The sequence below is a fragment of the Chelmon rostratus genome, chromosome 6, assembly GCF_017976325.1.
Source record: "Chelmon rostratus isolate fCheRos1 chromosome 6, fCheRos1.pri, whole genome shotgun sequence".
Classification (NCBI taxonomy): domain Eukaryota; kingdom Metazoa; phylum Chordata; class Actinopteri; order Chaetodontiformes; family Chaetodontidae; genus Chelmon; species Chelmon rostratus.
In genome coordinates, this window is record NC_055663.1 from 15279670 (window position 1) to 15301390 (window position 21721).

The window sequence follows — 21721 nt, forward strand, 5'->3', positions numbered from 1 at the left end:
TTATGGACAATATACCACATGTACATGAAATTATATTATATTATTGTATTATGTTTTCAAGTAAAAAAAAAAAAGGTTATTTTGGATAATCACTCACTGGTATATGTCAAACATTAGCCAGGACATTCCCAGGTCAAAACTGACTGATACAAATAACAAACAAATGTGATTTCAAAAGTATAACATTTATTTCCAAAATTATTTTGAAATTCATATAATCACAGAAACTGTGTGTGTGTGTGTGCGTGCGTGTGCATGTGTGTGTCAGTGTGTGTGTGTCAACATGTAGGTAGGGGCACATCAAAATCATGAAATCAAGTACAACATTTATTTCTAAAACTATTATGAACTTCATATAAACAGAGAAAAACTGTGTGTCTGTGTGTGTGTGTGTGTGTGTGTGTGTGTGTGTGTGTGTGTTCCTATTTGCACGAATGGCAGTGTATGGTCATGATGCAATGTCTTTTGCAAATATATACACCGCACTTGTGGCACGTGGTGCTCGTTTTCTTGTCACCCACGCAGAATCGGCACCTCTTCCTTGCGGGTGATGGAAGAGGAGGAGCAGCTTTGTGAGGGGGAGCTGCTGCAGTGGTCATTGCACCCTGCTGGACTTCCATTACCAAGCTGGCAGAGGCTGGTGTGCGGGGAAGTACCTGGCGTCGATTAATGAGTGGTGTCACAAGTTCTCTCCCAAGCTCCTCGAGGAACAGCCTCCTCTTGTGGCACTTCCCCTGATTCCAGGTTGGGTTGATCTCTCTCCACAGGATGAAGGAGTTGTATGCAGACACGTCAAGCATATTATAGAAAACCACCAGGGGCCAACGGGCTGTCATCCGTTTGCAGCTGTATACACTGGTGACCTGCAGCAAAAGTAATAAACAACAAATCATTCAAAATTTATTATTTGCTTATTTACACAAGCTTTGTATGAATATCAATAAATATTACATGAAAAAAGTTCAATACCTTGTCGAGGTTGTCGACTCCCCCCTTGTTCTTGTTGTAGTCAAGGACGATCTGGGGCTTTTTGTCCTCCATGGAGCTAACTGCAGTGTCCCGATGCAGAGTGCTCATGAGAAGCACATTCCTTCTCTTTTTGGGGCAGTAGGAGACCAGAGCATGCGTGTCAGTAAACACAAACTGGGAAGAGAACTTTTCCCTCTCTCTTGTCGCCAGCAGTACAGGGGGAAGCTCTGGTCTGTTCTTCCTCACTGTTCCCACCATGGCCATCTTCCTCTTCAGCAGCTCCTGGCCAAGGGCATAGGAGGTGAAAAAGTTATCGCAGGTGATGGTGTGTCCCCGAAGACCCTCCGTCACCTCGAGAACTACCCGCTGGCCCTGATTTTTCTCCGGCTGGCCATCCACAGGTTTGCCTGTGTACATTTGCATGTTCCAGGCGTAGCTGGTCTGGGCATCGCAGGCTACCCAGATTTTGATGCCGTATTTTCCTGGTTTACTTGGCATGTATTGCTTGAAAGCACAGCGACCTCTGAATGGGACCAGGCGCTCATCCACTGTTACATCAGTACCAGGATTGTACATGAGCGGCAGGCGACACAACCACTTATCCCACACCTCTCGGATGGCAGCAAGTTTGTCTCTTGCACGGCGTGTTGGTCTGGTGTCACGATCATCAAAACGAATTACCCTTGAGAGGATGTGAAATGTCTTCAGTGGCATGGTGGCACGAAAAATTGCCCTCCCAGATTGAGCATGCCATAGGCTAAACGTACTCTCTTTACTGGACTTGTAGACGCCAGCAAGAATAAGAAGACCCAAATATCCTTCTAGCTGAGTTTTGTCCATCTCGTCCCACTTGTCACCATACACACGACGCCCCTCCTTATTCGTCATTTGTAGTACCACCTCTTCAATTTCTTCTGACATAAACAAGTGAAATGTAGACTTTATGCTATCAGCACGAGAAATAGCATACCTTGTTGGCCCTCTGGGACTTCTCTCCCTCTCTGCACCCAACATACGCCTTCGGTCAGTTGGAGGAATGGAGGACCAGACTACATTTCCATTTTTGGATTGGAAATGATTTTCAGTGTCAGCAGGTTCCTCTTCATCAGATGATTCCTCCTCGTCAGTTGGAGCATAATCTTCATCATTTTCAGTGATGTTCTCTTCCTCTGACACTTCTTCCTCTTCTTCTGCAGGTTCTTCCTCATCTATCTCCTCCTCGACAGGGCTCCAAATGAGCTCAAGAGCCTGTGCTAAGTTGTAGCTCCTCTTCATGGTGCTGTCTCAAAATGAAATGTGAAATGCTCTGAGGGAGCTGAGGCATATCAAAGGTGTGATGATTGCATTATTTGGAGGCATAATGCAAAGTAGTAACACCTGTTGCTTTGAAGCGTGTGGCACATCAAAGTGTGTGGTGCATCAAAAGTTGTCATGGAATCAAGTTTACAAATTAGTAACTTTGTGTGTGTGTGTGTGTGTGTGTTGTGTTGTGTGTGTGTGTGTGTTGTGTGTGTGTGTGTGTGTGTGTGTCTGTGTGTGTGCGCATGTGTGTGTGGTTATTGTACTGGAAAGCACAATAGTATGATCCATTATACCACTTATTGTGGCCGGGTCAAATTTGACCCGGGAAGACCACAGATGCTATAAATTTTAATAAAACACACATAATTCAAAGAATATAGTCATAATTAATTTTACTTGCAAAGAGCATAGTATGGAACCATCCATGTCATTTTCAAGCAATTATATAAAAGAAAACCATAGTTATGATATGCAAACACTTGAAAACGGGTCAAAATTGACCCGAAGACAACAGGAGGGTTAAACCTTGTCATTTCAAGAAATGTCATTTCAGAATTTGGTTTGTCACATGAGCTCGACTAACATAGACGCACTGAATAGAAAATGACACGAGGACAGGCTCCTCCATGTCTGGAGCAGGAATAATGGTCCCGTGTAATTACCTGTAGTGTGGGAGATTTGAAATTCATTTATCACAGTTGGAGTGACCCCACTGCCTCAGCGGTTACATCGACACCATGCAACACATAGGATTATACTGCATTATACCAGTTAAAATGAGGGTATAGCCGCAAGCTGTGACCAATTAAAGTTGAACAAAGCCAGCTCATCTGCTCAACTCCTCTCTTAGTAGGTCAGTGAAACTGATGGAGAATACAGACACATGCACTCCTCTGTGGCTCTCAGCGCAGCTTTTACTAGCACATTCGCGAGCCACGTTGTACAAGGCACATTTAACAAGACACGAGCGGTGAAGAAAAGCACAACTCTGATGCCGTGATTTCAAATATACAATTTTTTAAGCTATTTTCTGCAAACAGCCATTACAAAACCGAAGCAGAAAACAGCTGCATGTCTGTCCTCCCTCCTTGTGAGTGATGTTTTCAGCTTGAGAAATGACTGTAGCATACCGTTAAGAGGTGGTGTAACATAATGACATGTGTGTGTGGGTCAGAGGCAACCACAGAGACAGAGCTGCAGAGATACAGGACATAAAGTCACTTTGCAGAGAGGGTTGCGTTACCATTGGAGTGATGTATGACCCGAAGTCCCATCTGAGGGCTCATGTTACAAGGCTTATGCTGCACTACAGAGATAGCTTTCCGTATATGGAGTCAGGGGCTACAGTAATGTATGGACCCCTGTTGTTGCCAAAGCTCTGACTCAGCTCGCTGACTTGTGCCTCTAACCCTGACCTCTGTCCTGATAACTAGACATTTCAGACATGCACTATGTCATTGCAATCATTCCTAAAGGAGGACTGATCTTGTTATCTGTCACCTTGGTTATGGTAACATTGTTGTGATGTAATGAGACTGTTAATACTGTTATTTTCCTGGCTTAGCCTGCATTGCACTCTCCAGATGAGAGTGTTTCTTTTTCAGTTGCATGGCTTTTCGAACTTAACAGAACTCTTTAGTTTAGGGTAAAGCATTTTATACACATGCTAAAAAGCACATTTTCAGCATAAAGCAGCTCTGCAGTGTTACCCAGAGCAGGTTGCAGGTTGCCACCATAATTGTCAGTGGTGGAAGAACATTTACTCCATTACTGTTCTTAAGATAAGTTTTTGGGTACCTGTACTGTTTTGTAGAATATGACGTTTTGCTCTAGCTGACAGTATATAACATAGTTAAAATTACATCCAACTCCATCAACTATAGTATTTGTATGTTGCCCATATGTTATTACAGCAGCAGAATGAATCCAATCATAAAACTAAGAATACCAATTAATGAGTATTTGTTTTTAATTTGCCGAAACACTTCTCCTCGGTAATGGACGTTTTTTTTTTATTTTTCTGTGTGTTCCTCAGGTTACCTTCACAAAGAGGAAGTTTGGCCTGATGAAAAAGGCCTACGAGCTGAGCGTACTATGCGACTGTGAGATAGCCCTCATCATTTTCAACAGCTCTAACAAACTGTTCCAGTATGCCAGCACAGACATGGACAAAGTGTTGCTGAAATACACAGAGTACAACGAACCCCATGAGAGCAGAACCAACTCGGACATTGTAGAGGTGAGTGAGTGCCGCCTCCTTACTTTGTGAGGGAAAACTTCTTTGTGGTTCACTGCGATCAAACATTTTCTCTTTTTTATGATTTGTTGCGCAAAACTCGTGTTCAGATTAATCAGATTTAGTGGATTCAAGCTATAAAATACATTTATTGTTTGACATCTTTATGTTCTAAGGCTAACACACCAGAGTGAGGAACAAGTAACAGTTTCCTTGTAGTCACCATTCAGATATGACACAGGAGGTCTGCACTCCCTGATAAGTCCAGTTCTCTTGTGCCCATCAACTGACATGAAAACCTATCTCTGCACACAGTAGCTGCTGACCACCAAGGCTGACTCTGTTTCCCGTAGATATTGTACCTGTAGGGCTCATTTCTCTGGCTGCTCCTCATCACAGGCCATCAGCTCGGCTATTGCTGCAGTGAAAATAAAGTGTTTAGTACATTCCATACTGCTCTATAAAACTCAACAAGCACTTGGTTTCCTGGCAGCTCCTGCGTGCCCGGCGACCAGCGGAAGAGTAAGCCACTTGTTATGCCAGTATACAAAACTGTCAGCCAAAAGTGGAAAAGCCAAAGTAAATGAGAATGATTAGGAACACGTCCTGTTCCAAACATCTTTCACTGGCACACGTGTGGTTTCTCAGCTTATTCAAGATCTGCTTTAAGAGGCTGGTATCTTTGTTGTGAGTAAATGAAAGCATATACAATGTATGCTAATGCCTATTGATAAAATCATGGCACTGCTAGTAGAAAAGTTGCCGGCTTGTTTTTATAGCTGTTATCTGAAATGCACTGAGACTAGCTTCTTCTGCTCCGAGATACTTGTTTATTAGATAACGTAGACTGCTGCATCGCAATACTTTTACTGCCACCTGCCCACTAAAACACCATTTTTTATTACTGCAGCCCAATTAAGGAACATTAAGATGGGCGAGATTGAAAAATTTCAAGAATCCCAGCTTTGGAAAAGACTTTCACTTGGAGGAATTAGCGAAATTACATGCAGCATAAAGGAGTCAGCTGTGGCCCATTATCTTTTATTCATGCTGCTGCTGCTTGTGAATTACCTGCTTGGCAGAGCTGCAGAAGAGTGCTCTTGCATCCAGTAGACTCGTGCAGTCACTCCTCCATCAGGGGCCCTCAGAGCAGAGCAGGGGCTCACCTGCATAAAAAATACATGGACACATTCCTTACTTACGTAACGGTCACCACAAATTTGTTTTTGCCGTGACTCTGGAAGCCGTCTTATTTTAAACTAGCAAACACAACAGCACCCCGTTCTCAGAATCATTATGAGGTTATTCACCTCAGGCTGTTATATCACATATATCTGTGGTCTGCCGATGTGTGTTTATGTTGACAGCATGGTGTAATTGGAGTGTACATTGTGCATAATGTAGCAGCAGTGGTGCCATGCAGTTTTCCCACTCAGCCCTTCTGGCTACTCTCAAGGAAGCTGCCCCACTGCACAAAAGGCAAGAACAAGCCACTGTTGTCCCCGCTCACTCGGGCCAGCATCTTTGCAGATATGCACAAATCCCCCTCTGCCTGCTGGCTATGTGGTCAAGGTTCAGAAATGAAGAAGCAGAGCAGAAGTAACCAACCCAGTCCACTTCAGAGCATCACCACACAACCCCTCTATTCACTTGGCCTGAGAGCTGGTGTCGGAGGTGGTTCATAATCTTGATGAAGATATGATTTGATTAGAATTTAGGATCTGAACAGTTTTCCCGACTGCCTGCTTCTCTACAGCCGTACAGATCTTTGTACTCTACATGGAGAAGCTGATGCATTTTTACTGATGGGAAGAATCCACCCCTCCCTCCATGTATCCAGTGAAATGGGCCTCACATGAGGACACTTACACTGGACACTTATCTAAGTTTTTAAATTGTGTTAAACCAATCTTTGCCATGCAAACAATCATGTGCTCATCTGTCCGGTTTGGGAGGGCAGAAAAACCCACTCCCAGTGTTCATTGAGATGCTCGTTCCGTGAGGGAAACTAAATCAAAGGTCACATTCCTGCTCAGTAGTACCATCTGTAGATAAAGGCTGAGCTGTGCAGTGTGGGAGAACAGTCTCCATGTTTTCCACAGATGGATGCATGCCTGGGCCACAGTTTGATAACCCAGTGGAGGGCTGTGGACTTTGTCTCAAACTTGGCTCGTAATCCAAAGCAGAGCAGTAGGCTCAGATTTTCCTTCTATGTGTGTGTTGGTGTGTGTGTGCGCATGTGTTGATGGTCTTAACCTTACCAACGCTCCAGGCGACAGGTGAACTGTTGTATGAAATCTCTCTTTTTATGCATTCACCTGTGTGTGTCGCACAAAGCCTCCCTCATTTTTAAACATTTCTGAACAGTGTGAAGGTGGATTTGCACTGTTAGACTTTTTAAGGTGTTCTTATTTACTTAAAGTGAAAAAAACAATTTGTTTTCTTAAAATCGTATATGCAATAAAGAACCACAACACTCTTGTTTCCCCGGTGTGTGAAAAAAAACAGCATGATTACAGTAAAAAATGTCTTGAGGATTTAATTTGCTGCATCTTTATCCTTTTCTAATCCAGAAGAGTAACGTGCATAATAAATGTGCTATTTAATATGGTTGTGTTATTGTGAACCAAGCAGAGTATTCATGACTGAAGGTTTTATAGTGTTGTCCCCATTGTGCTTCGTATTGAATTCTCTTTATGCCACAAATGAAAATGCTGCAGTTAGTCATTAGATTAATCTAATAATATTTACTCTTCCTCCCCTCTCCGCTGGTGGAGCTAATGAGATTTTGCTCATGCTCCACTATAACCTCACACCGTTCTCCAGCACACACAACGATCACTGTGTCTCCAGAAGAAACCTTGAAATCAGATTGTAACTTCACAGGCTTCATTTAGCGTTTATCTGTCCTCTCTTTGATCAATTCTTTACAATTTAGGTATATAGTATACGTTAGGATTAATCTGGTTTGCACTCGCACGGAAGCAACATTAAGTCAACGCTTAATGGTAATCCTGTAAAATCAGGGCTGTGAATATGGTTTAACCCAATTGGAGAATGTAATTTTAGTCAAATACCAGCGCTTTGTAGTTGTTTGAATAACTGGGCTGCACCATATGCAAAGTGTTGACTTTTCACAGCTCTTTCTTTACAAAGGTCTTTTACCCCGATGATTTGAGAGAGTAAACAACCTGAGATCATTCATAAGTAAATTCTGCTTATCTTGCTCCTAATAAAGAGGGATGGCCATTGTTAATGTGACTTGGGAAAAACAGACAATTCCCCTCTATTTATGAAGGAACGCCCCCCCCTCACAAGACCGCTACAGTGGGAGGAAATGAGCATAAATTTATCAAGTCATTTCCATTAGGTTTTATTTCATGATCTCTATCAGCTGTTGTTATAAATGGAGCTGTATTAATCGTATTATAAGATATGTAAATTTTGACCATTACTGAATGTCAGGCCCTGTGTTTTCATCAGAATCACACCGATTTACTATTTTGTTTGTGAATTTCACGACTGGCCTTTGCAGATTTTACGGTAACAAAAGCAAATTATTCAATCACAACTAAGAGTTCAATTTGTCATCATGTCCCATATATCTTTTTTTTTACCCATGAGGCAATCACTGCATTAAGCTGCTGTGCTCCAAGAGTGCATTTCCATTGACTTACAGCTCAAAGAAAAATGAATTTTATTACCAGTATAATATGGAATGAATCCCATATAGTGCTTTGGGCTGAACGGGCACTGGGAGCTTCAAACAGGGGATGTTTATGTTGTCAATCAAAGGCTGAGCAGTGATTAAGACTCATTTCTATCTTAATGAATGCAAATTGGCACATCTGCTATGGTGGGCTAGCTGTCCAGACTCTTCAATTAGCATGATTGATCAATTATCCTCCTGCTGGTGGCTCACTGGAAATGGGGAGCGGATGGGGGAGGCGGCGGAGAGGGTGTCGGGGTAGGAAGAGAGATGAAAGAGCATGAGGGAGGAAAAAAAAGGAACAGAAAAGTGTCCAAAACCCTCACTCAACAAATCTGATTCTTTATTTGATTAGAGGAAAAGAATAATGGAATTTTATTTTAATCAAAGAAGGATCTCACTTTAGACAGTCAGAATTATCATTGAAAAAGTTGTCATTTTATCTTTTAACAGTTTTTTTTTTAATTTTCCCTTTCTCTGACACAGCTAAGTGCTTCCAAGTTGGCACCTAAAAGGGCACATTAGAATCTGAAGGTGATATTCCTCAGATTAGAACTACAAAAACCTATAAACTACAACTTACTAGTTGAGAAAATTACGTTTTGAACACGTTGTGTGGTTCTGAATGTGTAATCATGACTTTTTTTCACCTCTTTTGCTTTTTTGGCGTTCCCACTGTGATACAGCGGCTTCACATGAACAGAAACACAATTTGCATTTTAAATCTGCGTCTGATTCTCCATCAGCAGATTTTCTGATCAAATATTCCCGTGTGAGATGAGCTTCAGCCATGCAAATATTTAGTAGATCCGAACACTTTCAACTCTGAAGTCTGTCGAGGATATTGTGGTGTGCGGCTTGTTTGTGTTTGTTTTAACAGTAAGCACAAATCCTCCAATATCAAAGCACACTGGTGAGACTGCTCAGAGTAGCAGAGGCAGATTGTCCTCGGTGTGTATTTATAATTGTGACACAAAAACATAACAGGATGGTCAAATGAGGCTCTGGCTGGCACACAGGAAAACTGTCACTACTACCATCTTCTCTAATGCAATATGATTAGCTAGTATAGCTGTGGAGGCAGTAGAGTATTTGGATATTTAGTATAAAACTTTCCAACACATTGATCATATAATAATGAGGAAAACACAAACTGATACAATCCAATAATACATGCTAATACATCTTACGTTATAGCTGGTGGTATTATGCAACACTCCACTGCTGTCAGATATATTATCCAAAGTAAGAAAAGTTAAAAGAGGATGACATCATGGAAATGCAAATCATAAACATAACATTTTAGTGAGAATATGTTAACTTCGTGACTTGATTGCTTAATTAGAATTCTAAGTTGCCAAATTCTGCCTACTGAATCATAAAAAATAAGATCTGACCGGACTTAGAACATATGTATGTCGTACAGTTTAATAAGTTAAAATGAGCTGGAAATACAGGACTGCAGAATCACCTTAAAATATTCATACAGTAACTGGTGGTTTTGCTTGGTTAAACCTTGTGGCATACCCAACTTCTGAGTACTAATATGCCATATTGTATAATAACATCTGTTCACTTGTAGCTGCTCTACTGTGAGTTTACATATTTTTCTTAGATGATGATATAAATCACCACACTAGACTAATCTCTCTGTTACTGTCACTAACCCAAACACAGAGAGTAGATGTCTGGTTAAATCCCAAAAGAAAATAAATTATTCAGTTAATTCCAAACAGCAAACTAGAAGTTAGTGTCTAGTTTCATTCTGCCAATGAAAACACACGGTAAGATTCACAGAAAAAAGTCTCTCTGCCTTAACACATCTGGGCAACAGATTTCTGTTTTCTTTCCATTTTTCAGTAGTTTGTAGACTGTAGCTCAGTGGAACCAACCATCACTGAAAAAAAAAAAAGACCTGCCAGTTCTAATTCAAAACAGGACACAGTTCTACGTCTGATGTATTCTGCAACTTATAACCCTGATTCCAGTAAAGCCGGGACACTGTGTAAAACATAAATACACAGAGTGTGATAATTTGCTAATCCTATTTGACATATACTAAACTGAAAACAGTACAAGACAATGTGTTAAATGTTTGACCTCATCAATGTCATTGATTTTTGTAAATATCTGCTTATTCTGAATTTGATGCAGCAACATGTTTCAAACCAGTTGGGACAGGAGCAACAAAAGACTGGGAAAGTTGTGGAACGCTCCAAAAACACCTGTTTGGAACATTCCACAGGTAAACAGGTTGATTGGTAACAGGTGATAGTATCATGATTGGGTTTGAAAGGAACATCCTGGAAAGGCTCAGTTGTTCACAAGCGAGGAAGGAGTGAGGTTCACCACTTTGTGAACACATGACTGTATAAAGGATGTCACTACATGGACTCAGGAACACTTTGTAGAACTGTTGTCAGTAAACAAAGTTTGTTTGCAAATGACTGCATTCTGTTTTTATTTATGTTTTACAAAAATCCCAACTTTTTTGAAATCAGGGATGTTTATACTGTGACTGACTCATTTATTTCAAAATAAGTTCACTCAGTGTTTTAGTTAAGATTTAAAACAAAGTTCAGAGGACCCCTTCAAGGGGCACCAAACAGACAACACTGTGGTAACGCCACAATACCACCAGAACAGAGGGGTACACATGTACAGCCCACTGCATGTTATTACATTTAAATTATTAAATTTAAATAATCTAAAATTATATTCTCTGCCTTATGGAATACAGAAATAAGTGTTTTAAATCAGTAAAAAAAAAAGAAGTAAAATTAAATGTATGTTCTAAAAAAAGGAAAATAGGGTTAAGTAATTTGTTAGTTTGTTCTGTTCTTCTGGTCTTGCAACCACATTACGACAAAACAACGCAACAATCGAAGTGAGTGCAGTCATGTTATATACATTAAACAATATTAAATTCTCTGTGTGTTATCACTCCATGTAAGTAATTAATGTAAGAAATGAATGGAAGTTCATTAAACTAAGCTGTAATGTAAGGTCAACAGTACATAATTTGTAGTTAATGGGCTCAAACTCATGTAGCAAAGTGAAGCAGCTTTAAAGTTTTTTGGTGAAAAATTACTTGAAAGGTTATCCCAAGTCAGCTAATAACACCAGTTACAGTACATTAGCTGTGCAGTATGAGACCATTTATGTGTAGTTTTACTGTAAATAGCTGGATAAACTTTCATTTTCATGGTTGTGGAGAGCTGATACATTATTGTATTTTCACAGATCCAGTGTTTGTGCTGAGCTGTGCACTAGATTTCTTGTATCAAATGAGTGGAAGTCCATGATATTGGCTGGATAAATATGGGAATTCACTCATAATATCATTGTAGGGTTTGAGCTGCAGTTTGCATAATTACACTTGAGGGCAGGGAAAGTTGGTAGTCTTAATGTGGTTTCATGTATTTCTGAAGGTTTTTGTGTGCAGACACTCAGAGTTTTTGTCTCTGTGGCTCTTGTGTGCTTCTAATTATATTCTCAGATGTCTTTGTCTGTTTATTCTACAGAAACTGACGTCGCTGTTAGCAGAAACATAAATGACATCAGTTCCCTTGCAATGGAGTTTTTTCAACCTCAGTACCTGTTGTTGTTGCCTAAACAAGGCTTCTGCCCACTCTAACTGTCTATATGTTATTTAAAGATGTAATTTGTAAATTTTAGAGACGTTCGATATTTGACTTGAAGTTTTCCCCTCCGTCTTCCCTTAACTTCTGAACTATGGCTATAAATCTGATACGCTGCCCTGGTCTGCACTCTCCATTGTCCAGTGAACACAGAAGAAGATGCTCATATCCATTCAGCAGTCATGCATTTCACAAAAAGTCAAATACGCCAGTTATATTAAAGTGTTACTACGTTTAGACAATTACATCACCTTTTTTTCCGAGTTAACCAGCTGACTCTTTCTCTTTATTTCTTTATTTCCTTTTTTGCTCTACAGCCCAGTGAGCTGCCATTTCTGGAAACGTAGAATTGCAAATTAGTTAAACATTTTGTGTCTGGGGCAGATTACACTTGTGACAAGTCATTATTCTAGTTGGAAATATCCATGATTTCTTATTGTCTGACTGGTCAAATTGCTCATTCTTAATGTGTAATTATCTACACCATTATCTATCATTTTCTGGTCTATTTACAGTGGCTCAGAGAGGGAGATCAGCAGGTTAAATGTAACTGCAAAGTCTGAATTCAGAGCAATTTTTAAAAAGATTTTTTTTCAATCAAATATCAGATTGAAAATCTTTGATTTTTACTTAATTTGGACTTTAAATGACTTTGAATCAATTCAGCTTTCATTAATTAGATATATAGATTCAGTGAGTCTCAATCATGCTTAATATCCACCTCCAATTCTTCGCCATTATCTTCCTCCCTCAGTCTTTCCCCGCACTCCACGATCATCATATTACTCTTCCCCTTTTTGGTATTTCACCATAGACCTCGCAGCAGCAATGATGAGAAATCCCTTTTAAGCTAAATCAAATGTCATTGCTATTGACACAGACTTATTGGGTTGATGTTGATTTTTCAGGGCTTTTCAATATATGTGAAATTTTCTGCCAGCCCATTTTTAATATTACAGAAAATAAAGTATGTGCACTTTTGGTCTCCTGTGATTTATTGGAGTGATATTGAAATGAATTTCTTTATTTTCATTCGGACTGTAGGTCACACGCAGTACAGTAGATTATAGTAAATTGGATGACATTAGCTTAAGTATGATTACTTTTGTGGAACTTCAAAAAAAAATAATGGACATTAACATTCTCTATGATATTGCTTTGTGGTTTCTTTTTAAGTATCCTCTGCTTGTTGCCACGTAAATACTAAGCCTGTCAGTCAATCCGTTGTCTCTGGAGAGGACGGTAAAGTAGCAGCATAGGCAGCCATTAATTTGTGTTGATGAAATCCTATTACCGCCTCTTCATTTGGGGCTCATATAAACACACAGAGTTGCGAAAATGAGCTACTTCCTATTTCCTGTGTGCACATGAGTGTTTTGTATACCTGAGAGGAGGCATTTAACCTTTGGGCCTTTGGGTCAAAACAAACACGCCGGCTGTTCGTACAGCACCGGCGTCTATTTTCAGACTAGTGCAGTAGGACAAGTTAAAAATAAATAACTCAAGTGTTGTAGTGAAAACAGAGAGACGGGCTTTGTTAGCTGCAGGAATTTGGATGATGGTACTGACAATTATATTAGAGTGGGTTTAGATGTATATTAAGCCCCTGTGAGTAGAGAGATACTAGATAACCAGATAAAACCTTCAACAGCACACTGAGTTTAATGAATGTTTTCAACAATGCATTTATATCTTTATATGTATAAATCTCTGAAGTTAGGAGCGTGGCAGTGTAAATCATGTCATTTGTTATTACTCTCCTCCCGGCATAGACGGCTTTGCATCTTAACATTAACATCTCTTATGGAGCAACCTGGTGAGAATTGTCTGAAAAGTCTCCTCTTGCCACTGTGAGTGAAGCAGTATTAATGGTTCTGTTGCGAGCAACACGCTGGGTTTCAAAGTGCCCCTTTTTATAGGACAAGGACTCCTTTTCCTCTGGGCTTTTAGTGAAAAAGGGTCACCAGTCCTCTTTTGTAGTTTTCTCAGTATAATGAAATGGTTGTGGTAATGTTCATGTGAGTATATCACATAATATTCTGTAATGTGTGTTCTCTGTGAAGGAGCAGAGACACTGTAATTGTTACCTGATGGCATAGGTTTGATTATTGGAATCAATCTTTCCATAATAAACTCTATCCCTGCTCTTTATATGGGATTTTGTCCTGTAGGGCTGTACAACAGTTTTCCTTTGAATTTCTGAATGGCTTAACTCCATTATGAAGTGGTTTTAAAACCATCATGTATTACATCTCATTGTTTTATTATGTCTCTGCTCTCCGGTGTGTGATGCTTGTTACCAGGTTACTGCTGAGAGATTTTTGCTTTTAGCGCATGTCGTACCTCATTGACGTCAGTGCTTTTTTCCACCCTCTCAACTGTGTTGCATATGTCTCATTCCAAATCGAGGGTCTCTTAGAGAGCATATAATGAAAGGAGACACGACAACAAAAGACCACAAGCCGTGGAGCCTTCTTCTAAACATTGGTTTTCACTGACGTTAATGAGTTAATACTCCAAGGTCTAAAATTAGATATGCTCTTCCTCAAAATACTGAACTTAACAGTTTATTCACCAAAACAGAAAAAAGCTTTATGAATCATTGTAAAAACTTTTTCTGTTACTGCCTCCCCAATTCCTATTAAAATTTCTTATTTCTTATTTGAAGCTGATTGTGAAATATCAAACTTCTGCAGAGTTTCTTTGAACCACTGCCTAGTTGACGGTTTGTAAGTTTGACAAACAACCAACAGACAGTTTAAGAAAGACTCTGCTTTTTGAGCTGATTGTAAATGGACTTTTTCTTACTTATGCATAACATCTGACACACCGCCTGTCTGCTGTTGGTTGTACTGACACCCCCCCAACAGAAATTAAAGCTCTGTGGTATTGTAGCTCAACATTTTGTTGATAGCTTTTTATATTGACTTTTGCACAATATGATTATTTTTTTTGTCACTTAATCAAAATGCTTCAATAGTTTTCTTCTTGTGTGCTTTTCATGTTGTTATCGTTGCTGATCAGCGTTGGTATCTAGCACACTGTATAACATGGGTTGTAACATTACATTCTTCTTCACTTATAATACTAATAAAAAGTTCTCTCTTGTCCGTAATACACAACTACCTGTAGAGTGCAAACAAATGTGGCAACAATGGTGAATAAAAGTTCAAAATTTTCAGTTTTCAGTTATCATTTTTTACATTATTCAATTATAAGTACTGTGTGCTACGGTTGACTGTGTTCATATTATGGACTGATGAACCAGTAACTTGGCAGAATCACAGGGTGTAACGCAGAAGTAACTCATTGTATTTAGAAAACTAATGATAACTTGTTTTCGCTGCAGTAACAATGCAGTATGTATAGCTGCTCTTTCTGAACTCAAACCACATACCTGTCATAACTCTGGTGTGAAACATGAATTAGGTCAGACATTGAGCTGACCTAATTTGGTTTGATCTAGTTACACAGCAGCAGTGATACTAGTTATGTTAAAGATCATTAAAACCACAAGCCATGCGTCCACCCTCTGTGCTCTTCAATGACCTTGCGGGCTGAGCGGCTGAAATGAGACCTCGGTTTTTGTGCACAGCAGCTTCTGCGAGTTAGCTCGTGCAACAATCAGCTTGCCCTTGTGCCCCCCTCCTCCCACTGTGCGTGCTGTGCGGCCAACCCCTCCTGCCCAGGGGCGAGGACAGAGCAAAGCCTGCTGGGATGGGAGGGGGAGGCGGGGGACCGGGGGTTAGCTGGCACCATGCCACCTTCCCCTGGCTGCATGGCCTGACTGGGGGCAAAGAGGGAGGCTGCTGTGTCTCAGATTGATGAGGACAGGTCTGTGGTCTGGGTATAGAGTGTTGCAGAACAGACGTCCTGCTGGCACATCCTGCCCTCTCTGCCGCACGCCCCCCCAGCCCTCCGTACTCGCCTTATCGGAACTCCTAATTGTCCTTATGAATATTTTAGAGGCGAGCAGGAATGGGAGTTCAGGGTTGGGGGTATGGTTTCAAGGGCCCTGACAGCTAATGATCCACTCAATGACCAGAGAGAGAGAGAGAGCGAGAGAGGGAGTAAAAATGGTGAGAAAGATTTTCAATAATCTGTATGTTAATGTTTTTCTCTGCATTGTGCATCCTTCTGGTCAGTTTTTAATGTGCGCCACCTTTTCTTTATGTGGAGTAGGAACAGAGTGTGTGTTCTCATTCTTTTTAATCTGTAGATAATGATGACATTGGTTTGCCTTTATCCTCAATTTGTAGTTTAATTCCCTCCTGTCTATACTGAAAATATGCAGTCCGCTGATTGAGACTGTTCTCTCTGACTGTGGCGGCTAATAGCTTTGTCACATCAGTCATTCACCACAGTCTCAGAGCAGAAAGCTCTGAAGGGACTGCTCACTGCACAGCAATTGCTTCTCATTTTGTAACATGGAGGGGCTATATTTAATTGGCAATCTAGCCAGTCCAATACAGGTAATCATTTGCAGTATACAATATAGAATATGATGAGCTTGTTCTCACTGTATCTACAGCTGCTTTAGATTTAGTGAGTATGACTCACTTTGGATTAATAGGTCACTACTAGTCTGGCTTTGAGCTCACAGTTCATTGTAGTCTGTCCATTGTCGTTGTGGTGTCAGGTGGGATTGAATCTCACTATATATTGTTTTTCTAACAGCTAGAAGACAACAATATCAAAATAAAATGCAGACGAGCGAGCTCGCCCCCTCCTGCTTCTCTTCCTGTCCACAGTGTAACTAGACAATGGAGTGAGCCAAAGGAAGGACATGAATCCAGCCTCATATCCTGATATCAGTCCGCTCAGTAATGTGCAAATGGTCACGAGATTAAACAAGATATGTCTGGGAATTACAGAGGTCTCCTTATCTAACAGCCCCTCACTCCCATCTCACATTATGTGGTGGGAAGTGGAGAGAGAAGAAGGCTGCCTACATAACAGTAACCTAGTGCTGGGCCATGGCATACAGTGCCTAAAGACCAACCAAAAGAGGCTTTTATTCCCCTCAAGTGAAGACTACAGCACCACAGGGGGAAAGGGAACATGATGGTAGTGAAAGTCTCTTAAGATGTTATATAAGAGCAGAAATATTCCTCAGCAGATAAAAGCCTTCCTATCAGCCGCCTCCCCATGCTGATTTCCTAGTGCGTTCACACTCAAAGAAGCCCTTTGATAAGCACATTAGATGGAACGGCCTGGACACAATGGTGATGTCATGAGGATTAGCACGCTACCTTGCTTAGTGTAGTGGCGGGCACAAGGGCTAATTCACAGCACTGCAGGGCGAGAGGCTGGGAGACCCGGCTGGAACGAGGGAAAGGGAGGCCGCTGCACAACAACCGCTTAAAACATAGCTCCTGTTTACTTTAGGGAAGGCTGGAATAAACACATGCATTGAACATTCATGTTGTACTCCAGTTTTGGAACGTTTTGTGTAATTTCCAGCCGTATTGCCATTAGGCTACAAACTGTCTTTCTGTTGAGGGCCCTGTAATCAGAGCTGTGGCACATCAGTCATAGGTCAGGTGGTGCTCTGCCAATCGTGAAAGCAACTGTTAAGTGAAAGCTAGTGTGATTCAGCACAATGGAAGAGACTATAGAAACAGCCTCTTCATGCCTTCCTTTCAGCCATCTCCCCCACAATTTTGAAGTTCAGCTTTTATACCGAACCACTATCTTTCTCCTTTCACCCTGCCTTCTATTCATGTACAGTACTGTGCAGTACATGAATAAGTTAAATGCAGAAAGCTCTCTTGACACAAGAGAGGGAGAACATCAGAGTGAAATTGTTTTCCAAGACTCACAGCGGCAGAGTAAATTGCTTGGGCCCATTTCACTGAAAGTACTTCTCAAGAAACAGGTGATGTAGGTGGCTTATGCAATGGTTTGAGTTTTATTTTTAATCCGTGCAATAGTGTTAGCTTCAATTTTGCAATAAAAAATGTGAATATAATGCTTAAAAGTAAATGTAAGGTCCAGAGTTGAACATAATCTCAGCATGATATAAAATGATGACCTGTCTAAAAAATGTTTACATATTTTAATTGGACTTCTTAATGGTACTCACTGGGCAGAATTCCATTAAAAAAACGATAATTTACATCGATTTCAAATCAAAGTGGAATGCAAGGTTGCCTTTCACTGCACCACAGCCTTGTGTACTGAAAATATACTGCAAATCTGGAGAGGCAATTACTGTGCTCAGTGTTCCCCATGGTTACAGCTAGGTTAGTAGTCAGGGCTCAGGTGGAGACATTCTGGATGTTTTCTTCGGCATAAGGAAGCCTCAAGGACTCCTGCAATGGAAAACATTTTTTTTTTAAGAGAAGTTACAGTATGACACAAACAAACTGACGGACACACAAACATGCAGGCAGAGACAATAGCGCGCTGAGGATTTGACGTCAGCCACGCCACTCGGAGTCTCATTTTTATTTGAGGAGCCAAATTTCTATCAATACAGGTTTGGACTCCTGTGAGAAAATAGCTGCTGGCCTTGTTCCCGCTCATCTTTGTGAGCCTCTCAGGGCCTTGTGAATAGATTACACAAGTTCCCTTGTCTATACTCTGCGCAGCCCCCCCTCCCGCAACAAACAGCCCCTATCTTTCATCAGAAATGCTACTGAAAATCCCAACCTCAGCTGTATTCACGTCCAGCCAACTTTACAAACCCCACAGCTTGATTCAGCATGCAGCTTGAGAGGCATCCTGAAACTGCTTTTATCAAAGTATTCATAATGCAAAAAGAAGTTCTCTTTTCTTTTTTGCACCCTGATTGTCTGGCAAGTTTTCCCTTTTCTAGGTCAGAACACTGTAGTGTCTGGAGCAGACTGCAGCATTGACATGTAAGAGCAAAGTTGATCTGGGGTCGGGTGGCCTTCAGGGCTCCATGTGGTCCCTTCTACGGCCTTGTCTCTGCGCTGCTGCGTCTGATTGGCCAGCATGGGGAGCCAGGTCTTGACAGGTGTTTGGAAGAGGGACACCTGTTTGGCCATGTGCTGATTTAGTGATCCATTTACTGGGAGCTGTGGGCAGCGTCTGTGGGACACCCAAAACATGCCAAGTCATTTAACAAAGAATTACGGCCATTCTCTCCCAGGCCTTCAGTGTTATGTGCATAAAAAGGCCACAGAGATGATTAACTCTTGCGTACACAGCACCGTCAGCGCACCTGGTTGAAGATAATTTGTACTGCAGCGATTCATGTCATGTATCATGGAACAAATCTCAGTGCTGCCTGTCCTTGTCTGCTGCTATCTGGTTCCCACTCACCCACTGTGCTGCAGCAACCCCTCCCTAAATGGCTTGGACCAGTGGGTGCGGCGTACTAAAGGCTGGCCAGGCTTGTTGTGAAAGTAGAGCAGCCCTGCCCATCTTGCACAGCCGTGCCCGACCCGTCCGACCAAGATATTCCCATAATGAGCAGGTTGGAGCTTAAATTTGCAGGTTGAGATCAGATCTTTGGCTCACTGGTGGAGAAAGTGCATAGTTTAACCCCAGTAAACACAGGCCTTTCAGGACCCTAACTAAAGAGGGTTCGTTCAGTAAACAGGAAATGAACCAGCAAGGCGTTTTCTTAGAATGAGAAGAATGCCACTGCTCTGTACCACACCAAACAGTAATGCATCTGTGGTACAGTGCTAGCCATTCATTATCCAGAAGACTTCTTTCTCTCTCTCTCACACACTCTCCTCTGGGCATTGTGGACACTTATGTTTGAAAAGATGTGGGTGCTTTTCTGAACTTCCTCATTTCTGTCTCAGCTGTGCACAGTGTCACATTTCTGCCTCTACAATGCAGATTAACTTTGTTGCCGTGTCCCAAAAATGTGCATCTCTCAGAATTTGCATAAATGTGAATGCATGGAGATGAAGTGAGCGGCGTGGGATTTGGCGTCATCTGGTTTTAATGAGCAGTAGTAGTACGCAGGAGTTTCATAAAACCATGGCACAGGTTTTAGGAAATGTATCTTACACTGAGGTTGTGGTGAGCAGCGCTGGGTTAGCCGCATTGTCTGCGCAGACCTAAACGTACTGTCACATTGCTGTCAAAGGATGTAGCAGCTGTAGAAATACCCCAGCCCCCCCTCGCCACACACACACACACACACACACACACACACACACACACGCAAAAGTCACACACTCTCACACAAGCATTGCACATATGCACAACATACACTCCTGCTCAATGAGTCTGTTTCTCTCTCTCTCTCTCTCTCTCTCTCTCGCACACACACACACACACACACACACACACACACACATTTTCCACATTGTTGGATGATGAAGACCAGGAAGAGAGAGCAAGGTCTCATTAGCGTGTGTAAGTTCCTCTCCTCTCCCTCACACTCTGACCCCTGCATCCACAGGAGTCAGCGACCTTCCTGTAGACATGAGGCCTCTGAGGCAGCCCACAGACAGGGTAGAGCGCTGCTGAGGACCTGCAGTAGCCTGATAGAGGAACCTTGAGAGCCACACATAAATCATGTTTTGATGTACACTTCCTTGATATCACAAGCTGTCACATGCTGTCAGCAAGTCTTGTTAACACTGCTATTCAGAGCCGTAATGAGGAGCAGAGAACAGCCTGTATGAAGGCGAGCATGGGAGCACAGCGTAGCATTTATTTGTTTAGTTTCTTTTCCCCTGAAGTAAGAATAGGCTCTTTACAACACCGCAACACGCCATCCTATGTGCTTTAGAGCTCTTTGCTTTTACAATAATTGTTCAATTTCATGCTCAAATAAGCATTTTTGACCACATTTGATAATCCATTTCATTCCCTGCATGCATTAACTTTGATAAGATCCCAAGAGTGACAACCATACTGAATTACAGACTGGGACAGTCTTAAAGTGCTCTGCTGTAGGATCTTCTTATGCAGGGGTTTCTTCCAGCTGGGTGGCTTATGATAACTGAAATATAATGAAAAATGCAAACACACACTTGCAGCAAGTGAGGGAAGAACAGAGAGGGAGGTGGTGGGAGGTCGAGAAGGAGAGGAAAAGGGAGGAGGAAAATATTTTGTTTCTCTGAACAGTTGTGAAGGGTGAAAGGATTTAGAGTGACGTTTCACTTTCCCCCCTTGGTACAGAGCCTTATATTGAACTACAGTTTAGCCTAGCATTGGTGCAGCAGCTGTTCATGTTGCACTGCAACGAAAGAAACAATTGAAGAAGAAACATTAAGCAGATGTTGATTTTTCTACATGTTTTCTAGAAATGTATATGAGCTAACAAGCAGCAAAAACACAGAGCCACATCTTGTATACTGTTTCTTTTCAACTTTGCAATTTCATTTCAGAAATTGAGAAACAAAGGCCATAATGACTGTGCTAGTCCTGATCCCGATGACTGTTTTGGGCACAGCCCCCTCATGGACGACCATTTCGGCAAACTAAGCGAAGAGAGTGATTTAATGTACAAGCGCTGTGGTGTAAGTACTTCCTTTGTCCCCTGCTGTTTTGTGTTGATTCCTGTCTTTATGTTGATGTTCACTACAGGCGCTAAACAAGAAAGAACACAGAGGTTGTGATAGCCCGGACCCCGATGCCTCATATGTCCTCACTCCTCATACAGAAGAAAAGTATAAAAAAATTAATGAGGAGTTTGATAATATGATGAGAAATCATAAAATCGTAAGTACTGTAAATGCAACGTCTTTGCTTGGCTTTGTGGCACAAAGGATTTTCACTCTTTTTTTCATTTAACTTTTTCCTCTTTTTGTTACCCCTCCCCCAGAACCTCTGTCAACTTCTTTCAGAACTACTCTAGCTTAAGATTGATGCCCCCCCCTCACTGGGAGTGCATTTGTTTCTTATGTTGATTTGTTCGGCAACTGATAT

The 21721-nt window shown here is 41.4% G+C and overlaps 2 protein-coding genes across 7 annotated transcripts in view; one reads left to right on the top strand and one right to left on the bottom strand.

The window, feature by feature from the left end:
• Positions 1-21721, top strand: part of mef2aa (myocyte enhancer factor 2aa) — a 66012-nt gene that overhangs the window by 29158 nt on the left and 15133 nt on the right. For 4 of the 6 annotated variants that reach the window (XM_041938170.1, XM_041938169.1, XM_041938173.1 and 1 more), the window contains exons 3-4: positions 4307-4510; positions 21380-21514. In XM_041938170.1, coding sequence (XP_041794104.1) covers positions 4307-4510; positions 21380-21514 — 339 coding nt within the window. Of the gene's footprint in view, positions 1-4306; positions 4511-21180; positions 21313-21379; positions 21515-21721 lie in introns of all 6 variants that reach the window. The other 2 variants (XM_041938172.1, XM_041938174.1) reach the window with 1 other exon arrangement.
• Positions 228-2362, bottom strand: LOC121607407 (piggyBac transposable element-derived protein 4-like). The gene is made up of 2 exons (XM_041938168.1): positions 970-2362; positions 228-863 (listed from the first exon to the last, which is right to left on the bottom strand). The coding sequence occupies exons 1-2, from the start codon at positions 2242-2244 to the stop codon at positions 423-425; spliced, it is 1716 nt and encodes a 571-aa protein (XP_041794102.1). The 5' UTR covers positions 2245-2362; the 3' UTR covers positions 228-422.

What these genes read in the sequence shown, in the direction of transcription:
- LOC121607407 (XM_041938168.1), bottom strand. Translation starts at nt 2,244, where the DNA reads ATGAAGAGGAGCTACAACTTAGCACAGGCTCTTGAGCTCATTTGGAGC. An exon ending in GAGTCGACAACCTCGACAAG is followed by an intron (nt 864 to 969) that starts GTATTGAACTTT and finishes CTTTTGCTGCAG; the next exon opens with GTCACCAGTGTATACAGCTG.